Source organism: Lutra lutra, chromosome 7, assembly GCF_902655055.1.
Source record: "Lutra lutra chromosome 7, mLutLut1.2, whole genome shotgun sequence".
In the NCBI taxonomy this organism is placed as follows: domain Eukaryota; kingdom Metazoa; phylum Chordata; class Mammalia; order Carnivora; family Mustelidae; genus Lutra; species Lutra lutra.
The window spans coordinates 61420930-61440607 of record NC_062284.1 but is presented as its reverse complement, the minus strand read 5'-3'; the positions used below and the strand labels follow the sequence as shown (position 1 = coordinate 61440607).

The window sequence follows — 19678 nt, the reverse complement described above, 5'->3', positions numbered from 1 at the left end:
GGATTCTTTCTAGAAGGGGACACACCCCCGGTTCGGTGTCCCACCCTCTATTCCTGACCGCCTTGGCCATCTCCTCTCTTCAGGAGAAAGCCACAAACCTCCTCAGTGAGGTGGCCCCAGACCTGCGTGGACTGGAAGCTCAGCTGAGGAGACACGAAGAGCTGGAGCATGAGCTCAGGGGCGCTGGGCAGCAGGTGAGCCAGTCTGGCCACCTCTCTCGCCCCGTGCCCACCTCCCCCGTGCCTCCACAGGCCCCCCTTGAGCCTGTCTATCTCTTCCTCTGGGTTTCCCGCGCTCTCCCAGGGCCTCGCACTGGGCCTACTGGGCATGGCAGGTCCTGGCTGGAGGAGGGTTCTGTGGGATGGGCAGGCCCTTCAGCCTCCAGGAGGATGTGACCCTTCCCCCCACCCCATCTCCTCTCCCTGACCCCAGCTGCAGGAACTGCTAGAGGCTGCAAGTGCAGTTCAGAAGCGGGGGCCGGGACCCCAGGCCCAGGCCGTGTGGCAGAGCCAGGAGGCTCTGGGGCAGGCCTGGGAAGCCCTGAAGCTACATGTGGAGCAGCGCAGGACGCGGCTGGAGCAGGCATGCCTCCTGGCCCGTTTCCATAGAGCGGTGAGGGCTCTGTCCTCTTGGGCTGCATGCGTGTACGTGCGTGTGCGTGCATGTGTGTGTATGTGTGTGTGTATGTTGCCATGCACTTGTGTGTGCTATTGAGGCCCTCCAACTCTGGAGGGAAACCCAGTGTGGACACAAGTTAGAGGAACACGGGTGGGAGGTCTGTCGAGTTAGAGGAACACAGGTCTGGAGGTCTGTCGCAGGTCCGTCTGTCTGTCAGGGCACTGAGTGCGTGGGAGACAGCAAGGACTCCTTAGGTTTGAGTCAACACCAGCCCAGGTGAGTAACAGAGCAGTCAGGAGACAGGGGTCCCAGCCGGGCCTGGGAAGGAAAAGCAGCCCATAACTGGAGAGTCACATGTTCTAGACAGTGACCTCGGGATAAGCTAGCATCTGTGAACATCTGTGTCTCACTGTCTACCGGGGTCCATGGATGGAGAGAGAAGGGTGATGAAGAAGCTAGGTAAGATGGACTTGGTTGTCCTCAAGGAGCCTCTCTAGATGAGGGGACAAGCCTCATACTCCAGAAATCAGATTGGGACAGGGGGCCTTGGCCACAGGCTGTCTCAGAAGTCCCCAGAGCCAGTGCCTGGTAAATCAAGAGGCCCAAACTCTGACCCTGCAAGAAGAATTGATCTGGGGATCTGCCTCTGCTACTGTCCAGCAGCGCAAGCTTGAGCAAGGCCTCTGTGAGTCCTCCCTCATACACACTGTGTCGTTGACCGTTCTTCACCTCGGCAATGAGGTGTTTGGACAAGGATCCAAGGCCCCTTCAGCTTTCATGCTGTGTACACCGATCTGAAGACAGTGTGCAAGTGTTAAAGCAGAAATCTCCTGAGGACAAGGTGAGCAGTGAGGTGTCACAGTGTCAGGGAAGCCTTTGTGAGGCAAATGAGGCCCTGGACCCTGCAGAGCAGGTGAGCTGGGGAGAGACGGAAGGGGGAGGAGAAGGAGCTTCTAAGCAGGAGGAGCACCAGAAGCAAAGGGTGAGGAGCCTCGCTGAGGGGGACGAGGAGGCTGGCAAACAGGCACACTTCATGAACCCGGAAAGATTAGGTTGGATGACAGCAGAGAAACCTGGTGACAAGATGCCCCTGAGCCTCAGCGGAAGCTCTGCCCTGGAACGGTTACTCTGCTGTGCGAGTGGACACGGGCGGGCTGGAGTTGGGCCTCAGAGCCTGGCTCTCTGCCGCCCAGCCCAGCCCAGCCCAGCCCAGCCCAGTCCAGCCCTCACCCAGCTCTCTCCCTGGGTCTCCTGGGGCTGCAGGTGCAGGACTACACCTCCTGGGCGGCCGCTATGTGGAGGGAGCTGCAGGGACAAGAGGGCTCCCAGGAGCCCAGCTGTGGCCTTCCCACACTACTCAGCAGCCACCAGCAGCTCCGGGCAGAGCTGGAGGCCCGGGAGGAGCTGCACCAGAGGGCCTCAAAGCTGGGCCAGCAGGCGCTTCAGGCTGTAGTAGGGACACCCATCAAGGAGGTGGGCCCCTTTCTCCGGTGCCCACCCCCCACCTGCCCTGACCTCATCTGAGCCCCATCACCTCACACCCTGCCCCACCGTGCCACGCTGGCCTCTCGTCAGGGGCTTCCCTCAAGATCAGCTGCCAGCTTGTCCAGGCGGCTCTCCCCAGGCTGTCCATGTGTCTGTCCCCAGGTCCAGGAAGGGCTGCGAGCCCTTCGGGATGAACGGGAGCAGGTGTTCCAGGCCTGGGAGCAGAAGGAAGAGAAGCTGCAGGCCATGCAGCGGGAGCAACTCTTCCTCAGAAAGTGTGGTCACCTGGACCAGATCCTCACGGTCCAGGAGGCAGGTCCCCCCCCACTGCCCCACCACACACGTCCCCATGCGCCCCCTTCTCCCTTTCTCCTCTACCCCCTACTTGCTTCCTTGCCTCCTGGGACTCAGCTTTTTTCCTTGATGGGAGGCCCAAAGACTGGGCACAGCCTCAGTGCACATGGCTGCAAATGGGGTTCCGGGGGCCCAGCTGTTTCTGATGGCCTATTTGACTTCTCCATTGGCTGATCCAGATCTCCCTGAAAACTGGTGCACTGGGAAGCTCAGTGGAAGAGGTAGAGCAGTTGATCCGCAAACACAAGACTTTCCAGAATGTTCTGATGGCCCAAGATGAGAAGGTAAGAGGCTCAGAGAGAACTGGGCATGGTCAGAAATCGGGGGATGGGGGAGGGAAGAGGGTGGAGTCTGGGGACTTTGGAGAGTTCTGGATGGGGGACATGGAGTGCTTGGTGTGCATCCATAGGTAAAATCGGGCTACAGGGACAGCCTGTGGGTCTAGGGGTGCCTGGCTGGGGCTGACTGAGCAGAAGTGGGTATGTGGCTCAAGAGGAGGGCCACGCTTCAGGGATACCAGAGCCACTTGGCTCCCCATGACATCATCACATGGGAGCTGTGGGTTTGGTTCTGACTTGCTGGGAGGACCAGCTGAGGGAAGGGCCATGCTGAGCTGAGGGAAGGGCTTTCCTGTGAGCCAGCCTCCCATAGTGGGAGAACAGGAGACTGTGACCCTGACCCTCCCCCCACCAGGAGGCAGCCCTGTGTGAGCAAGCAAAGACACTTGGGGGCCCCATCGTGCAGGATCGGCTCCACACAGTGTTAGAGCATCGGGCTCAAGTGAAGGACCTGGCAGAGAGCCGGGGACAAGCCTTGCACACCTGTCTCCTGATGACTGGCTTCACCAGGGCTGTAACCCAGGTCGGAGGGCCACCCCCAACCCCATGCCTTCTGCTTGGGCCACATTTTACAGGGTACCAATGACCTTCACCTTCCCACGCTCCTTCAGGCCTCACCACACCCCTGTGATGAGGACACTGAAGTCTGAAAGGTTCAGTGGATTTCCCAGGGGCCTTGCTGGGACCCAGAACATTTGATTCAAAGACACTGTGAACAGAGATCCTGCTACTTCCTGAGCCCGTGAGGGCTAGGTCAGAGAGAACAAGGGAGGCAGAGGGAGGGAGCCAAGTATCCTGGGAACAGGCCAACCTCCCCTCCAGAGGCCCTGCCCAGCCCTACCCTATGGCTGGGGGCAGGGCCGGGCCTGGAGCATGTCCTCCTGGGCTAGAAGCACTGGATGGCATCTATCCAGCTTGGCTTCACCCAGCCCTGGGGGGCAGCAGTCCACTCCCTGGGCACAGCTGAGAGTGAGTGCGTGGGACATCCCTGGGGACTAAAGCAGCACCGGCATAATGGGATTCATGTCCCCAACCCCCACCAGGCCCAGGACTGGATTGAGGAGCGAGTCCAGCAGCTGAGAGAGCCAATCCCTCCTGGGGACCTGAAAGATAAACTGAGGCTTCTGCGAAAACACCAGGCCTTCGAGGCTGAGATCCAGGCCCACGAGGAGGTCATAACCTCTGTCACGAAGGTAACAGGCCCTTGGCCCCAGTCCTACTTCAAAGTGTGGGCTCTTGGGTGGCCAAAGAGGAGGGTTTCAGGCAGGGGGAGGGGTGACAGGCGGGCAAGATCTCCCGGTGTTCTGTCTCCCAGGATGGCGAGTCTCTCCTGGCACAGAGCCCCCCTCGGGCAGGAGAGGTCTCCCAGAGGCTGCAGGAGCTGCAGGAACACTGGCAGAAGCTGAGGCAGGCAGTGGCTCTCCGGGGCCAGGACCTGGAGGACAGGTGGAAGTTTCTGGAGTTCCTGCGGAGAGCTGACCTTACTGATGCCTGGATCCAGGAGATGGTGAGACCCAGCTGGGCAGGGACAGAGCTGGGGGTGAGGCTGTGGGGATGAGAGATGGGGACAAAGACAGGCCTGCTACTCCCCAGCTCCCTGACAGGCGGGAGCCCCAGCAGACAGTTGCCCCAACACTGAGCCGGGAGCTGGCTGCCCTGGTGCTGGGGCTCAGAGTGCCATCCCAGACCCTCACCCCTTGGCCTCTGCAGGAGGCGATGGTGAACCTGGGCGAGCTGGGCCAGGACCTTGAGCACTGTCTGCAGCTCCGCAAGCGTCTCCGGGAGCTCCCAGGAGTCTGGGCCGAGGTACAGGGTCCTGTGGGGGAGACGCAGTCAACCTGTCCCCATAGGGGACAGAACTGCTCAGAATAGTGAGACAGCATGGGTCGGGGGAGGGCTCCAGCCACTGCCCCAGGCTCACTACTTGCATGTGCTTGGGCAACCCCCTCATCGCGCCAAGCCGTAGTTCCTCCATCTTTAAAATGGGGATAACGCTGGCCTCTTAGGTAAGAGAGCCAGGGCGAGTGGTGGTGGCTGCACGAATTGGTACTTGTGCTGAAACTGCCGGGAACTGTCCTCCCCACCACACACACACAGGTGCACATGTGCAGAAACTGACATACTCTGAATCAAACCCCTGGTCGAGTCCGCGGTTAGCATGTCCATTCTGTGCCCCAGTCATATAAGGTTTTACCCTCAGGGGAAGCTGGGGGAAGGGATTGTGCGGCTTCTCTATACTATTTTTATTGTTATTGTTGTTGCTGCAATTTTGCAATTTCCTGTGCATCTTTAATTATTTCAAAATTAAAAAAAAAAAAAAAGATACACAAGTGCCTGGACGGAGTGGACAATCCAACCGTAAACTCCAGCTGCCCAGAACCTTCATTCAGCTTCTCAGCTTCTTCTCACCACACCCCCACACGCACCCCCAAAATCTTTCTCATGTGCTCTAGATGAAAGAAATGGGACAAATGTAGTCACAGTCAGGTGTTAGAGACCAAACACGCTCCCCTCCTCCATCCAGTGTCAGCACGTATGATTTCTAGAAGGCCAAGGTTCTCGCCCGGAGCTCCCCTTTGGTGCTGGTGGAATTCACAGCCTCCCTGCCAGGTGCTGTGGTAGAGGGAGCACCAGAGAGACTCAAAGAGCAGGGCTCAGATCCTGGGCCTGGCACACACTAGCCGTGGTAGCCTCTGGCTCTGCTCTGGTGTATGCAGAAGGAGAGCGAGCCCCTCCCCTGCCCAGCTCGGCCGAGATCCTTCCTCAGAAGCACTTGGGGAATTTTAACCAGCTCTCTGAATACGAGCTGTTGTTACTGGGGGCAGGATCCCTGCACTCCCTCCTGTGGCTGGGGACCCCGCCCAGTGGACCCGTAAGCCCCTCTCACTAACAGCCCCCGCCCAGGACGCATAGGGGTGCGGACGCTCCTGCACCAGGAGATCCCAGCTCACCATTTCATTCCACCACTTGCTTTGCTCTGCTTGTCCATTCTTATTCTCAACTCTTCTCCGTGCTTTCTTATCACTTGCTTTCCTGAGCAATTTAACACACTGCTCCTCATCCTCTCTTGGGCTGAGGCAGACCCTCCACGGGCTGTGACTGTCCGGGTGCCCTCACCCTTCACCCCCGCAGGACACCATGGATGGCATCCACATCAGGAGCATCAGTGACTTGTCCCTAAAGCTCGAGAACCTGGACCCTGAGCAAGTCAAGACCATCAACAAGTGGCGACAGCAGCTGAACAGCAGGCCAGTCCCCGACGGGAACACGGTGGGTCTAGGGCTGGAGGGCCATCTCTGACTCAGCCTTACGCCTTCCTTCCCAGATGGAAGAGTTTCCGTGGCAACCTACTCTGGTACCAGCAGCAGCTTGAGGGGGCCCTGGAGATACATACATTGTCCCGAGAGCTGGATGGCGTCACTGAGCAGATTGGGGAGAAGGTAAGTAGCAAAAGACTGTGGCAGCTGGGGAGCGAGGTGCTCATCCAGAGTTTCCCTTGTGTCTTGCCCCCCCTTTCTCTTCAGCTTGGGTAGTGGAGGTAAATGCTGCTAGGGGTCCTTCAGGGCTAGGGAGAGGGGTCTGCCAGGGGCTCTCTTGCTATTGACTCTGGGCCCGAGAAGCCCCCATTACAGGCTTGGAGGCTGGCCACCTGGCTTCTAGAAACACTGTGGGTCAAGAGGCCAGAGCACAGCTCCCCCACATACTCTTCTGTCTCTGGTTCCTAAGCATGGCCAGAGCACACAGGTGCTTGGCCCCGGAGCATGTCAGCAACCACTGAGAAACGTAGGCTAAATGCTGGCAGGGGGGTGGGGGGCATGTGAAGAAGTTGTCTGCCCCCCCCCACCCAAGAAGTCCCATGCGACACAGATGGTGCCCTGTTCTGAGCATGAAGGGGCTCTTGCCTCACTCTTCTTACTCCTCTGCTCCCTGCCCCCAGCCAGCCAGGCCTGGCTCTCTGTCCACACTCAGTTCCCCCCAAAGGAGTGAGAGACCATTGAGACATGGTATGTGGAGGCAGCACACAGAGATGACTGGGTCAGAAGAAACTCCATCCCCTGGTCTCTCCTGGGAATTGTTCCTCACAGAAGGAAGGGGCCTTGGTCAGCAGAGGGCACGGGGAAGGGAATCAGGTGGGGTACTTGGTTCTCACACGGAAACCCCATGGCTGGTGACCCCTCGGCAGTGAGCGGGGAGCTGCAGAAAAGGCAAAAACCAGTAAGCCTACATTCCTTCCCAGGCCGCCCTGGTCCAGGCCCTGGGCTATGGGAAAGATCGAGAGAGCTTGCAGAGGCTGATCCGGAAACACAAGGAGTTGGAGCAGGAAATAGGCCTCCTCCAGGCCCAGGTGGAGGTACACAGCTGGGTGTGGAGGTGGCCTCGTCTGTGGGATGCTGGGCAGGCCACAGAGGGCAGGAGGCCTTCCAGACCAGGGGAGCCAGCATACTCCATTGAGCAGTATGCCCCCCAGAGGCCAGGGGCCTCTCTCAGCTGGGGCTCCCCTGACTACCACCTACCTCCCTGCCCCAGTTCCTGAGCCCAACTTTCCCCACAGTCCCTAGAGCGGGCGGTGGGCCGCGTCTGCCAGAGAAGTCCTGGGACAGCCCACCGCCTCAGCAGCAAGCAGCGGGAGGTGACGGACAGTTGGTGGCAGCTCTGGAGGGGGACCCAGAAGCGGTAAGGACCCCTGGGCCTTTTTCCTCACAGACTGAGTCCTGGGAGCCTCTCTGTCTCTCCCCTTCCCCTTAACCCTGGTCTCCCCTGAGAACATTTTTCCACCCTTCGAATAACCATTGGTATTGTCCCCCTATTAATCCCCAGCCCTGGGCCCTTGTCTGGCCAAGGGGATTCGGAGAGCATTGGTGTGGGTGTGAGGGAAGGAGGGGCATGGAGGCTCCAGGGCTAGCTGATGAACCCTGCGGGCAGGAGGGAGTCCCTGGAGGCCTTATACGAAGCTCAGAGTCTGCAGGCCGATCTGCGGCACTTGTCAGTCTGGGCCCAGGGGCTGCGGGCGGAGATGGAGGCCCGAAGCACCCCGAGCAGCCCTGCGGAGGCCCGGCGCAGGCTGGAGGAGCACCAGGAGCTCAAGGTGAGGGCCAGACCCTGGGACCTCATTTTGCCTCTGCCCTGTCCCAACTTTCTCTGAGCCCTTCCTCCCTCACCTGCCCAGGCCTCTGTCCTCTTCCTCCTATCCACTCCGATGTGTTCTACCTCATGCCTCCTCCCTTGCATGGAGGGAGCCCTGACTTCGGGGGTCTGAGGCCCATCTTATGACAGGCCGAGCTGGACTTGAGGACAAATCACATCGGCCTGGCCCGAAGCACTGGGCAGCGACTGCTTGCAGCAGGGCACCCAGCTCCCCCCGACCTCCTCCAGGCCCTGGCTGGCTTAGACCAGGAGCTGAACAGCCTGGAAACGGCCTGGCAGGACCACCAGCTCCAGCTGCAACGGGCCCTGGAGCTTCAGGTAGGCAGCCTCCGTCCTACCCTCCCTTAACCCCACTGGCCCCTGGTCAAAGCCAAACCCCAAGGCCACTGTTCCTCAGCTTTGCCCGGTGCCCAGCGCCCAGCTGGCTCACAGCAAGTCTTGCCCGCTGTGCACGTGTTCTTTCGAGCCAAGGTCTTGGTCCCTGGTTTCTCCTCAGGGCACCCACAGGCTCACTCCCCCTGCTCTGAGGGGAGCCTCTGCTCACTTCCTTTTGCCTTTTCCTTTCTTGACAGCTGGTTCTGAGTTCCGTGGAGCAGATGGAAAGTTGGCTCTGCAGCCAGGAGGCCTGCCTCACTAGCAAGGGTCTCGGGGTGGGTGCCGACCCAGGTTTTACCAAAGCAGCGGCAAGTGCTGCCTGAGCTCCCCAGGCCCTGGGCGGGGGAGGGCTCCCCATCCTTTACCATCTGTAGCCCTGAAGCCTTCACCCCTCCATGTTTGTGGTTCTCCTGCACCTGGTGCTCAGCCCCACAGGGAATGTCCCGGGAGCTGAGAGGGTGAGCGTGCATCCTTTGACCTGTTCTTGCCTCCTTCCCACGACTTCTCACCTCTGCCCTCCTCATGTCCCTCCCCCGAGGTTTGCTCTTCCAGCCACCATCCCAACCCCTGTGGCCCGCGAGCCTGACTCAGGGGGGATCTCGGAAAAATCAGGGGCCAGCTGGTTCCTTGCTGACACAGTCTTACCAGAGTGCAGAGGAGAGGGTGTTCCTGTTGGGTGAAAAAGCTCCTTGTGCCCTGAAAATTCTGACCCCGGCCCCATCCCCAGTACCTTCCCTGGCTAAGAATCACTGTCCTAAAGCCAAACGCGGCCCTGAGACCTCAGAGGGATGGGTTTGGGCACAGAGCTCATCATGTGGGTGAGTGTGGGTGGCATGGCCGGGAGAGAGCTTGGGACGGGAGGGGCAGCCCCACGGATGGTAGTGGCTTCCCTGCTCTTGCCAGGACTCTTGGGCCGCTGCGGAGACCCTCCTGAGGAAGCACGAGGTGCTGGAGCGGGGCCTGGAGGCTCAGGCTGAAAAGATGAGCGCGCTGGAGGCCACGGCCCGCAGGCTGCACCAGGCTGGGTACCCCGAGGCCCAGAGTGCCCTGGGTCGGTGCCAGGCCATGCTCCTGAGGTACATCTGGTTCTGCGCTGTGGGTGGGGGGGGTGCGGCAAACTCCCCAGCGTTTTCCGGGGGCTGAGGTCGATGCCAAGCACCCTGCCGGCCCAGCATGTGGGCCCCCCAGGGGGGATGAAAGGGAGTTGTACCAAGAAACGTGTCCCAGGAAACTGGAGGGGCGACCCAGTGGAAGGGCCGGGCCACAGCCCAGTAGTTAAGTGTCCATGAGCCAGAGTGTCCTGAGTTCCTGTGCTGCCCCCTTGTGGTGGGATTTGGGGCACTTGCCTCACAGAGTCTCAGGATGGGGTAACAGCGCCTGCCTCTTCAGGTAGTTGGGAGGATCGAGAAGGTACCCTTGATGTCTTAGCATGGTGCCTGCCACCCGGGCAGGTCAGCACATTTCTCACACCCATTTAGATGAACCCAGCAGCAGTAGCGGGGCTCCGTAGCTCAGGGGTTAGAGCACTGGTCTCGTAGATGAACCCAGCACAGCTCATGAGACACCGGGCTCTTCCTTTTTTCCTCCTAAAATCCCATCCAGTTCAGCTAAGTCATCCAGCTTCTCAGACTTTTAGCCAGGCGGATGTGGCCAAAAGCCGGCTCTCAGACTGGCAGGGGTCTCTGCCTTTTCCAGAGAGCCCACTGGGATCCACAGTGCTTGTCAGCCCTCGTGCGGGCCCTCTGACTGGGGGAGGGCTGGGCCCTTCGCTCCTGCTCCTTGCTCGTGGGACCCCCACCTGGATACCAGGAGGACTTTGATGGACGGATGACAAACACTAGTTTGCTGGTCTCTGTCAGCACCCTCCCCTCGTGACCTGATCACCTTAGATGGTTTCTGGTGGTCTGACTTTCCCCTGGGACAGTACCACCATGACCCCTCCCCTTTGGGCATCTGGCATCCTCTGGGGAGGTGGCCGTTCCCATTCCACCAAGCCTCGCTGCACCTCCACCCTCACACCCTTTGGCAGCCCCAACAGGGGGAGAGAAGTTTCCACTCAACGTTGGTGTGGAGACGACAGGGATGTGGGCAGTGTTAGGGTTTTGTTCCTATTTATTTTTTAGATCATGGGTCTAATCTCTCTTTTTGTGCGTACAGCAATGTATTTGATACACTGGTACAGAGAGGTACACACATATATAAGTCAGCAGACACACACACGCACACACACACATATTTGGGTGGGTACCCTCTCAGAGTCCTTCCTAAGGGTAGTGCATGATCCAAACTAATGGTTTGGACGCTGTACTAGTTGGCTAGTGTGGCCATGACAAAATCCCACAGGCTGGTGGCTTCAATGCCAGAAATGTGTTTTCTCACAGTGCTGGAGGCTGGAAGCCCTCAATCCAGACACTGACAGGATGGGTTTGTCCTCAGGCCCCTCTCCTCGGCTTACAGACTGCCATCCTCCCCTCTCCTCACATGGTCATTCCTGCGTGTGCGTGACACCTGACGTGGCGGGTTGGGGGCGCTCTGAGCAGCTCATTTTAACTTCTTTAAAACCCTGTCCTCTGATTCAGTCCCACTGTGAGGTACTGGGAATGAGGACTTCAACTTAAAAATGTGGGGGGACACAAGTCAGCCCCTGATAGGCACTAGTGAAGAGGGGGAGTAGAAGTTCTCTCCTTTCAGAGGGAGCCCTGGGCTCCGGGCGTACTGGTCCAGAAGAAGGGCTGTGGCCATGGGGAGGCACGTGCACGCCCCTGGAGCAGCTCCAGGTCTGGTGAGGGGACCTGAGGGCCCATGAGACCCTCCTTCTGGCAGGAAAGAGGCACTGGTAGAGCGAGCCAGGACCCGTCGCCGCCAGCTGGAGGAGCTCCAGCAGCTGCAGACTTTCCTGCAGGATTCCTTCGAGGTTCCCCTGGGTTGGGGGGTGGTAGTGGTTGTGGTGGGGAAGGAGAGGCCAGCCTTCCTCGGGGCAGCCCAGAGGTTCGGGGGGAGGGGGAGAGCCCGAGGCAGCTGGGCCTGGTCCTCTGCGTATGTGCAGGTGGCCACGTGGCTGAGGGAGAAGCACTCAGTGGCCCTGGAAGAGGGCTGGAGGGACCCTGCTCTGCTGCAGGCCCAGCTGTGGAAGCAACGGAGTCTCCAGGCTGAGCTAGATGCAAGTGTCCACCAACGACAAAGGCTGCAAAAGGTGAGGGGACAGTCCTGCAGGCCAGAGAGCATGGGGAGACCCGGCAGAGCCCTGGCAAGGGCTCTGATCCAGAGTCACAGATGACCGACACTTATCTAGTCCTTTCTGTACACAGGCACCATGCCCAGCACCCAAGGGGAGAGACAAACAGTAGCTTTTCTGGGGCACCTTCTCCAAAAATAGTGCCTTTTCAAACACGTATTGACAGGATAGTTTTTAAAGCCATCTTGGATGGACATGAGGGGACAGAGAAAGGCCGCAGTGAGCAGGCCTGTGGGTAAAGGAGCCAAAGTGTAGCATCTTTGAAATTTACCCTCTCCCACCTACAGAGGGCAGGACCTGACCCCAGGCTGGCTCCCTCTAGCATGAGGTGTCCTGCTAAAAATGTTTGATGTTTGATCTCGTTTAAACAAAATAACTGTTGTTCTCTCCATTCTATGGATAAGAAAAATGAGCTCAGAGAGGTTCAAGAATTCTCCCAGGTCACACAGTGAGCCCACAGGCTGGGGGGTGGAGTCCGCGCAGGTTCATGGGCACCAGCCATCCTAAGTCCTAGCGGTGTTCCCTGTGTGGCTGTAGGAGGGACAGATGCTGCTGCAGGAGGGCCACCCAGCCTCAGAGACCATCCGGGAGCGTCTGCGGGAGCTGGGGGAGCTCTGGGATGAGCTGCAGGCCAACAGCCGGAGGAAGGCAGCCATGCTGCAGGTGGTTTGTGAGGTGGGCTCTGTGTGCCAGGGGACAGGCCAGAGGCACAGGGGGTGGGGTGGGGTGATGGTAGGCCTCTCCCCCTTGTGCCCACCTCACATTCTGCCCTAGGCCCTGCATCTCCGGCGGAGAGTGGAGGAACTAGAGAGCTGGCTGGAGCTTGTGGAGGTTGAGCTGAGAGCCCCTGTCAGGGACCAGGACCAGCCTGGGCTAGAAAAGCTCCTGGGGGCACAGGGAGAGCTGGAGGCCACTGTGGAAGGGCAGGCCAGGCAGGCACAGTGGCTGTGGGACCAGGCCCAGGTCCTTACAGGGGAAGGCCTCTGCCTCGCCCAAGATGTGAAAGACCAGGCCCTGCAGCTGCTTCGGAGGTAGATCGACCCATGTGCCTCCTGCTCGCCCCCCTCCCCCCCTGTCCTCCAGCTTGTCGACTCCGAGCCACCCCCTGTCCCCACGATGAGGGGCACTGAGTGGGTGAGCGCTGGGTCACCTTCTGGCCCCCACCCCTGACTGTCCCATCCCCACCCTCCACCGTTGCAGGTTTGAGTGCCTGAGGGAACCCCTGCGGGAGCGCAGAGCTGCCCTGGAGACCCGGAGCCGCCTCCTGCAGTTCTTCAGGGATGCCGATGACGAGATGGCGTGGGTGCGGAAGAAGCTGCCCCTGGCCACCACCCAGGACTGTGGACAGAGCCTGAGCGCTGTGCAACAGCTGCAGGAGAAGCACCAGGTGTGGGTCCGCTAACCCTGAACCTCAGATCGGGTACCAGTCCCAGCCAGCCAGTGGTGCAGGGAGCTCTCCACCTCTGGGGGGCTTTGGGGGCACCCCAAGTTCTTTGTGGGCCAGGAAAGGGAAGGCTTTGGGGGCAGATCTGCGGGATCCTGTAAGGCTTCCAGCACGACTCTGGGTCCCCTGAGGAGGGTCTTCCTCCCATTCCCCAGAACCTGGAGAATGAGATGAGTAGCCACGAGGCTCTGATCAAGGCCGTGGTGGCCGAGGGACACCAGCTGGCACAGGCCGGGCCCTTTGCCACGGAGGCTGCCGCCCGGGTGCAGCAGCTGGAGAGTGCCGTGGGTGGCCTGCGGGCAGAGGCCACGCGGAGGCGGCTGCAGCTGCAGCAGGCTCAGGAGGCCCAGCAGTTCCTGATGGAGGTGAGGGGCTGAGGCGGGCGCTGCTGGGCCTGAGGAAACCCAGAGTGTAGGCAGCATTCTGGGCTCTCTGTGCATCCCCTCTTCCCTCAGCTAAGTGCTCTTCTGCGCCCCACCCCCACCCCCACCCCCAGAGCTAGTCCTTCTGCAAGTTGCCCAGGGCCCTGGATTGGGTGTGATTTTGTTTTGTTGTCTCTTCTAAACCGGTGGTTCTCAGTCATTGCCTTCCATCAGAACCACCTGCAGGCTTTACGAAATGCGGTTACTCAGGTTCCATCCAGATCAGATCAGAATCTTCGGGGTTGAGGGCCAGGCACGGGGAGCAGGGAAGCTCTGGGGGATTCCCACGTGCAGCCAGAGTGTGAACCACAGCTCAAGACCTCAAGGCTGTGCATGCCCCAAGCTGGGAGACCCAGAGGCCATGACCCAGGGAAGACTGCTCTCCCTGCACCCCCAGCTCCAGGAGGCAGAAGCCTGGCTGGAAGAACAGGGCTGTGTCCTGGACCTCAAGGATGTTGGCCAGAGTGCCGAGGCCATGCGTGCCTTTCTGCGGTGGCTGGAGGCCACCCGGAGAGACCTAGAGGCGTTCGGCCTGCGCATTGAGAGCCTGCAGCAGACGGCAGCCCTCCTGGAGAGCAGGCAGAACACGGAAAGGTACGGGGGAGCCCAGCCCACGTAGGGAGGCGCAGGGAGGGCTCTCCCTTCAGAGGCAGGCACGTGAGGCTGCTCTGGCCTAGAGAGGAAAGACTTCAGCCGGGTTGTCTTTTGTGCCACAGCGGCAGGGCACTGGCCCGGATGCAGGCGGTGAGGGAGGCCCACTCAGGGCTGCTGCTGAGGGCGGACAGCAGGCGGCAAGGCTTGCGGGAACAGCTACAGCTCCACCAGCTGGAACGGGAGGCCCTACTTCTCGAGGCCTGGCTGGCCAGCAAGGCTGCCACGGCTGAGTCGCAGGACCACGGGCAGGACCTGGAGGCTGTCACGGTGAGTCTCTCCTGAGCGAGCCTGGGGCCAAGTAGATGGAGGCCGAGCCAGGGCAAAGGAGGCATGCGTTTGGGCGAGAGGGAGGTGAGGGTGAGAGCCGAAGGGAAGAAGCGGGGGGCTCTGGGCGGATCCCTATGGTGCCAGAACCAGAGTCGAGGGACGTCTGCTCCTGCCTTGTCCAGTCCGGGTGGGGCGGGGGCGTGGGAGGGGAACGACTTCAGACAATGCCAACCCTTTGCGAGCTGCTAGACGTCACCTCCTTGACCCTCTCTCCCCGAAGATATTGGAAGAGAAGTTTGATGCTTTCCGAAAGGAAGCTCAGAGCCTGGGGCAGGCCAAGGTGCAGGCCCTGAGGGAGCTGGCAGACTCCCTGGAACGGATGGCACCCAGGTGCACTCCCCAGATTCAAGCCCAGAGGAGTCGCATTGAGGCCGCTTGGGAGAGGCTGGACGGGACAATAAAAGCCCGCATCCAGGTAAGTGCCTCCCAGGCCAGGCCAGGGGCAGCCAAGGAGCAGGAGCATCGATGCCTTCTGCCTGGGTCGGGGGCCTGTAGGCCAGCCGGGGGTACGCGTAGGAGCGTGGGAGTATGGGCATGAGTGTGTGTGTGTGTGTGTGCGCGCGGTGAGAGAGGGCTGCCTTTGATTCCCAGCACTAGGCAGATGGGGACTCCCAAATCCTTGCACCTTCACCTTCCCCAACCCCAGCTCTCTCCAGCAATTTTCTTTCTTGATGGCACAGTTCACTCCTCCAGGGAGAAACAGAAAGCCGGTCTGGCCAGCTTCTGAACCCCTTGGAGCCTCCCCTAAACACAGGCCTGGGGTCTGAAACCACCCACAGTATTGATCTGTCCTCACCCACATGCACTTAATGGTTTCCTTTGCTGCACCCCTCCATTCTCCGAGCTGCTGTGCCCTGTGCAGATGGGCTCCGTGTTGCTCCCTGACCTGTGTTCTCAGCTGGAGCTGCTGGTTTTCTTTAACACAGGCTGCTCCCCACGTCCCTGACAGCCCAGGCAGCCTCCTGAGCTGACCCTCCCCTCCTAGCCAGTCCTCTCAGAAACCAAAGCCCTCCTTCCTAGGGACCCATCCCCCATGCTTCAGAGCCTCCATTTCCATCTTTCTCATGATTTGTAACCAAAGATCCCCTCATCACACGGTGTGCCCTGAGACCCTATCCCCTCATCCGTAACATCACACACTCATTGAGCACCTGCCACATCTGGGACATTCTCTGTACCTGGTGGTGACAAACCAGTCACCAAGCCCCATGGTCCTCATTATTTAAAGGGAGGCGGCCCACAAGGCCACATCTCTAGAGAGAAAGACCCTAGGAATGAGCTTTACCCAGAGCAGACCCTCGTCCCTCTCCCAGAGCCTGGCCATAGCCCGGGAGGTCCGGGGCTTTGAGCAGGCAGCAGCTGAGCTCCAGGAATGGATGCAAGAGAAGGCCACCCAGATGGTGAGAGACATCTGTGACCATAGCCCGTCATCAGTGCAGACCTTGCAGCAACAGCACAGGGGCCTGGAGGTGAGGGCACCTGCCCCAAGGTCTCCCTGCGGGTGAGGGGGGCCCCCCAGAGGGGAGAAGGGAAGGCCTTCCTGGCCCGGGAGTGCTTACCCGGGGTGCATGCGGAACACAGTGGAGTTGGCTTGGGAAATCCTGGGAAAGAGGACCCACCCCTCCGCGCAGAGAGGCCGGGGTGCTCCCAGAATGAGGGGCATGCGTCAGGTTGCCTGGGGGAAGGCCTGATCAGGTATTCTGGTGGCAGCGGGACCTGGCAGCTGTGGAGAAGGAGGTGGCCCGGGTGCAGATGGAGGCTTGCCGGCTGGGCCAGCTTTACCCTGCGGTTCAGGAGGGCTTGTGCAAGCAGCTGGCCAGGGTGGAGGAGGCCTGGGCAACCCTGGATGTGAAGGCTCAGGAGCGGGGTCGGCAGCTGGAGCAGGCTGCTCAGGGCCATGCCTTCCTCAGTTGCTGTCGGGAACTGCTGTAGGTGACATTCCGCCCCGGTGTTGGCCCAGCTCTGCCCTGCTGGGTGGGGGTCCCCCCAGCTCTTCCGGGAGCTGGTCTCCCCTTCCCCGGGCATGCCTCAGGCCCTGCCTCTTGAGGCTGCTCTCCCAGGCCTGACGGCAGCTTCATCTCCTTGCCCCCAGAGCATGGGCTCAGGAGAAGCAAGCTCTGGTCTCTTCCGAGGAGCTGGCTGGGGACATGGTGGGGGCTGAGCGGCTCCTGGTGCAGCAGGCAGAGCTGGGGCATGAACTCCAGGAGCCTTGCCTTCGCGCCCACGATGTACAGCAGGAAGGGCAGCAGCTGATAGACAGCGGCCACTTCATGTCTCTGGAGGTAGGAGCACAAAAGGGATGGAACCCAACTACCCAAGGCCTTGGAACCCCTAGCAGAAATCTCAACCGTTAGGAGAAGGCAGGCAAGGAGAGGAGAGAGAGAGTCCAAGAAGGCAAGGGGAGGGTCTGGGCCTTCCCTGGAGCCCTCTGCTGGCCCCTCCAGGCCTTCCCTGCCTCAGTGCTTCCGCTGGAGCAGCGTCTGACCCAGAGCATCCCTTCCCACCAGGTGGCAGCGTGTCTGCGGGAGCTAGAAGGGCAGCTGCAGGCACTCACGAAGGCCTGCACCCTGCGCCAGGAGCGCTGCGAGGAGAACTGGGGCCTGCAGAAGCTACGGCAGGAGCTAGATTGGGCTGAGGCTTGGCTGGCCTCCCGGGAGGTTCTACTGCTGGACCCCAACTATGGGGTGAGCCCAGCCCCCCCCCACCCCATTAGCCAGCTGCACCTTCTGGCAGCTGTGGCCAAGGGCAGGTCCTGCTGTTCCTCAACTCTCTACCCGCTAAACCGGGTTGCGGACCCCGAGGGGAGGCTCTTGGCACCCCCTGGAGCTGGGCCTCACCCTGGCTGGCTTCTCCCCAGCACACTGTGTCCGACGTGCAGCTGCTACTCTGCAGACACCAGGACTTAGAGAAGTTGCTGGCAGCCCAGGAAGAGAAGTTTGCCCAGCTGCAGAGGAGGGCAGGGGTGAGAGGAGGCTGGGCGAGGGTCCACCAGCTGCTAGGGGCCTGAGGGCCGGGGGGGGGGGGGGGGAGCAAGCTGAGAATGGAGCCGCCCCATGCCCCATGCCCCATGTCCCATGCACTGAGCCCACGGCTGACCCCTCGGAAAAAAACCAATTCTTTGCCAGGCCAGCTGCAGGGCCCTGTTACCCTCTGACCCGGGGAAGGCTGGAGCCCCACTGTGCACTAGGATGACGGGGAAGTGTCTTAAGCCAGCTAAAGCAGGAACAGATGAAAGAACCATGATGAGGCAGGGGTTCTCTCTAGGGGAAGGGATTTGGGGAAGAGAGGTGACCTGACCTGGCTCACCTCACTCCCCTCTCAAAGGTGGACCGGAAGCTGCTGCAGCAAGTGACAGGGTTGGAGCCCAGGAGTGCTGGCCACAGGCTCACATCCCCCAAGCAGAGGCCCTTTGGAAGCTGGTGGCCAGGAGTACAGCTGGTGGAGACAAGGGACCTGCAGCCAGGTGTCTCCGTTGGGCCACCCATACCCTCTGCCACCACGGTCTCCCTGGAACCTGTGGCCCGGCAGCAGGAGCCCAGTGGGGCTGGGGCCAAGGGGGTAAGGCCCAGACCCTGCAGCCAGCCCTGAGCCCCAGGGTGGGGGGCACTGGACCTAGGAGCCGAGAGTCCTCAGGAATGAAGTAATCAGAGAGGGGAAGATTGCTAGCCCACCTCTCAGAGGGGGCCTCTCCTCTGTTCCTGGGTGTTTCCTGGGCCCCATCTTGCCCTTTCAGGATGCTAAGGGTGCCCCCACCATGGAGGGATTTTTGGAGTTCCAGCAGCAGCTCTGGTCTGCTGAGAGGCAGGTAAGTATGAGAAGGTTCCTTCTCCAGGCAGCTCTCTTCCACAGAACAGTTTGGGCTCAGAAGGGCCACCAGGGCCTGGAGTCTTGACATGGTGGATAATCCCCCACCCCCGTTCTTAAGACAGTTTCATTCTCTTTATTTAAGTACTCTCTACACCCAGCGTGGGGTTCAAATTCACAACCCAGCCCTGAGAGCAAGAGTCACACACCCTATTGACTGAGCCAGCCCGGTGTCCCAGGACAGTTTCCTTCTTAAGCTACCCCAGAGCTGCCCCACCCTAGGCTGGAAGATGGGACCCTCCTCCTCCTCCTCTTCCTGGTTTCCCAGCACCTCATTCCCAGGCTCCCTTGGGCCAGTCCAGCACTTGGCCTGGGAGCCTCTGGTGACGCACAGGTCTTCGCAAGGCCAGGCTCCAGCCTCCCCTCCACGCCCAGCTGGTACAGCCTCCCCACCTTCTCTCCACAGCCCTGCTTGAGCCCCTGGGATGGCTGCCATGGGGCCCTAGGGGGCAGCTCCCTCAGCCTCTTCTGGGACAAGAGGACAGCAGCAGAGGTACTGGGCAGTGGAAAACATGAAAGACAGAGGACAGGCCCACAGGGAAGAGCGGACATGGCTGCGGTGACCCCTCTCATGTCTTCTCAGAATATGGCCCCGGTGGCCACCCTTGACCTCAGAGGAGCCCAGTGTGAGAGGCCGGGGCACCAGTATGACAGGAAACACGCCTTCTCCTTAAGGTGAGGGCCATGTAGAGAAGGAGACAACAGCCCAGGGCCATACTGACCCAGCAGGCACAGCCTCTGAAGAGTAGCCCAGGGGCTGGAGGCAGGGGTCCCCTTATGGGTGGCCAAGATTTTGACCCCTGGTTCCCTGGGTGGTAGGCTGAGCAGCAGGGTGGAGACGCCCTGGGCAGCGCCATCAGAAGGGCAGGCCGAGAGCGGGATTCCAGCCCTGAGCAGCACAGCTGGTAAGCACTGGGGGAACCTGGGGAGGGACTTGGGGTATTGAGTCCCTGGGCCCCCGGCTGCTGTTTTAGGCATCCTCAGAAGTGTCACATCTAGTACCTCTCTACCCAGAGAGGTAAGTGGGACTTCATGTCTTCCCAGAGAACTGAAGGCCCAGAAGGGGTAAACTACTTGCCAAAGATCACAGAGGGCAGGCCAGGCTTGCCCCCCTGGCTGCCTCCTGGCCCTGTCCCACCCGCCTCAGAATCTCTCGGACTCCCCTGCATGCTCCTAGGCTTTGTTCTGTGACCCTGGGACCTTCTCTAACCTTCCAGTCCTCAAAAAGCTCTGCAGGCCCTGCCCTTGGGGTGTCCTGGGGACAGTGGCCAAACCCAGCTCCAGCAGGAGGCATGCCTGAAACACACTCCTGCCCCAGAAGTCTCTCGTCACTGTGGTCAGACGGGCTCCATCCAGGGACCATGCGTTCAGGTCCTGTCATCAGGCTGCTGTGAGCCCCGGGTGGGAGTCCCTCACC

The 19678-nt window shown here is 60.4% G+C and overlaps 1 protein-coding gene across 1 annotated transcript in view; it reads left to right on the top strand.

The window, feature by feature from the left end:
* Nucleotides 1-19678, top strand: part of SPTBN5 (spectrin beta, non-erythrocytic 5) — a 43099-nt gene that overhangs the window by 17412 nt on the left and 6009 nt on the right. The window contains exons 25-60 of the mRNA XM_047736809.1: nt 84-194; nt 433-612; nt 1882-2091; nt 2266-2415; nt 2637-2741; nt 3151-3318; nt 3839-3988; nt 4111-4302; nt 4506-4601; nt 5928-6043; nt 6121-6235; nt 7033-7146; nt 7348-7469; nt 7719-7881; nt 8070-8258; nt 8513-8590; nt 9219-9391; nt 11139-11229; nt 11362-11508; nt 12088-12225; nt 12325-12581; nt 12751-12937; nt 13150-13359; nt 13814-14010; nt 14133-14337; nt 14618-14812; nt 15711-15866; nt 16108-16325; nt 16490-16679; nt 16905-17081; nt 17255-17359; nt 17722-17955; nt 18131-18202; nt 18596-18936; nt 19081-19166; nt 19498-19632. Coding sequence (XP_047592765.1) covers nt 84-194; nt 433-612; nt 1882-2091; nt 2266-2415; nt 2637-2741; nt 3151-3318; nt 3839-3988; nt 4111-4302; nt 4506-4601; nt 5928-6043; nt 6121-6235; nt 7033-7146; nt 7348-7469; nt 7719-7881; nt 8070-8258; nt 8513-8590; nt 9219-9391; nt 11139-11229; nt 11362-11508; nt 12088-12225; nt 12325-12581; nt 12751-12937; nt 13150-13359; nt 13814-14010; nt 14133-14337; nt 14618-14812; nt 15711-15866; nt 16108-16325; nt 16490-16679; nt 16905-17081; nt 17255-17359; nt 17722-17955; nt 18131-18202; nt 18596-18936; nt 19081-19166; nt 19498-19632 — 5773 coding nt within the window. The remainder of the gene's footprint in view (nt 1-83; nt 195-432; nt 613-1881; nt 2092-2265; nt 2416-2636; nt 2742-3150; nt 3319-3838; nt 3989-4110; nt 4303-4505; nt 4602-5927; nt 6044-6120; nt 6236-7032; nt 7147-7347; nt 7470-7718; nt 7882-8069; nt 8259-8512; nt 8591-9218; nt 9392-11138; nt 11230-11361; nt 11509-12087; nt 12226-12324; nt 12582-12750; nt 12938-13149; nt 13360-13813; nt 14011-14132; nt 14338-14617; nt 14813-15710; nt 15867-16107; nt 16326-16489; nt 16680-16904; nt 17082-17254; nt 17360-17721; nt 17956-18130; nt 18203-18595; nt 18937-19080; nt 19167-19497; nt 19633-19678) is intronic.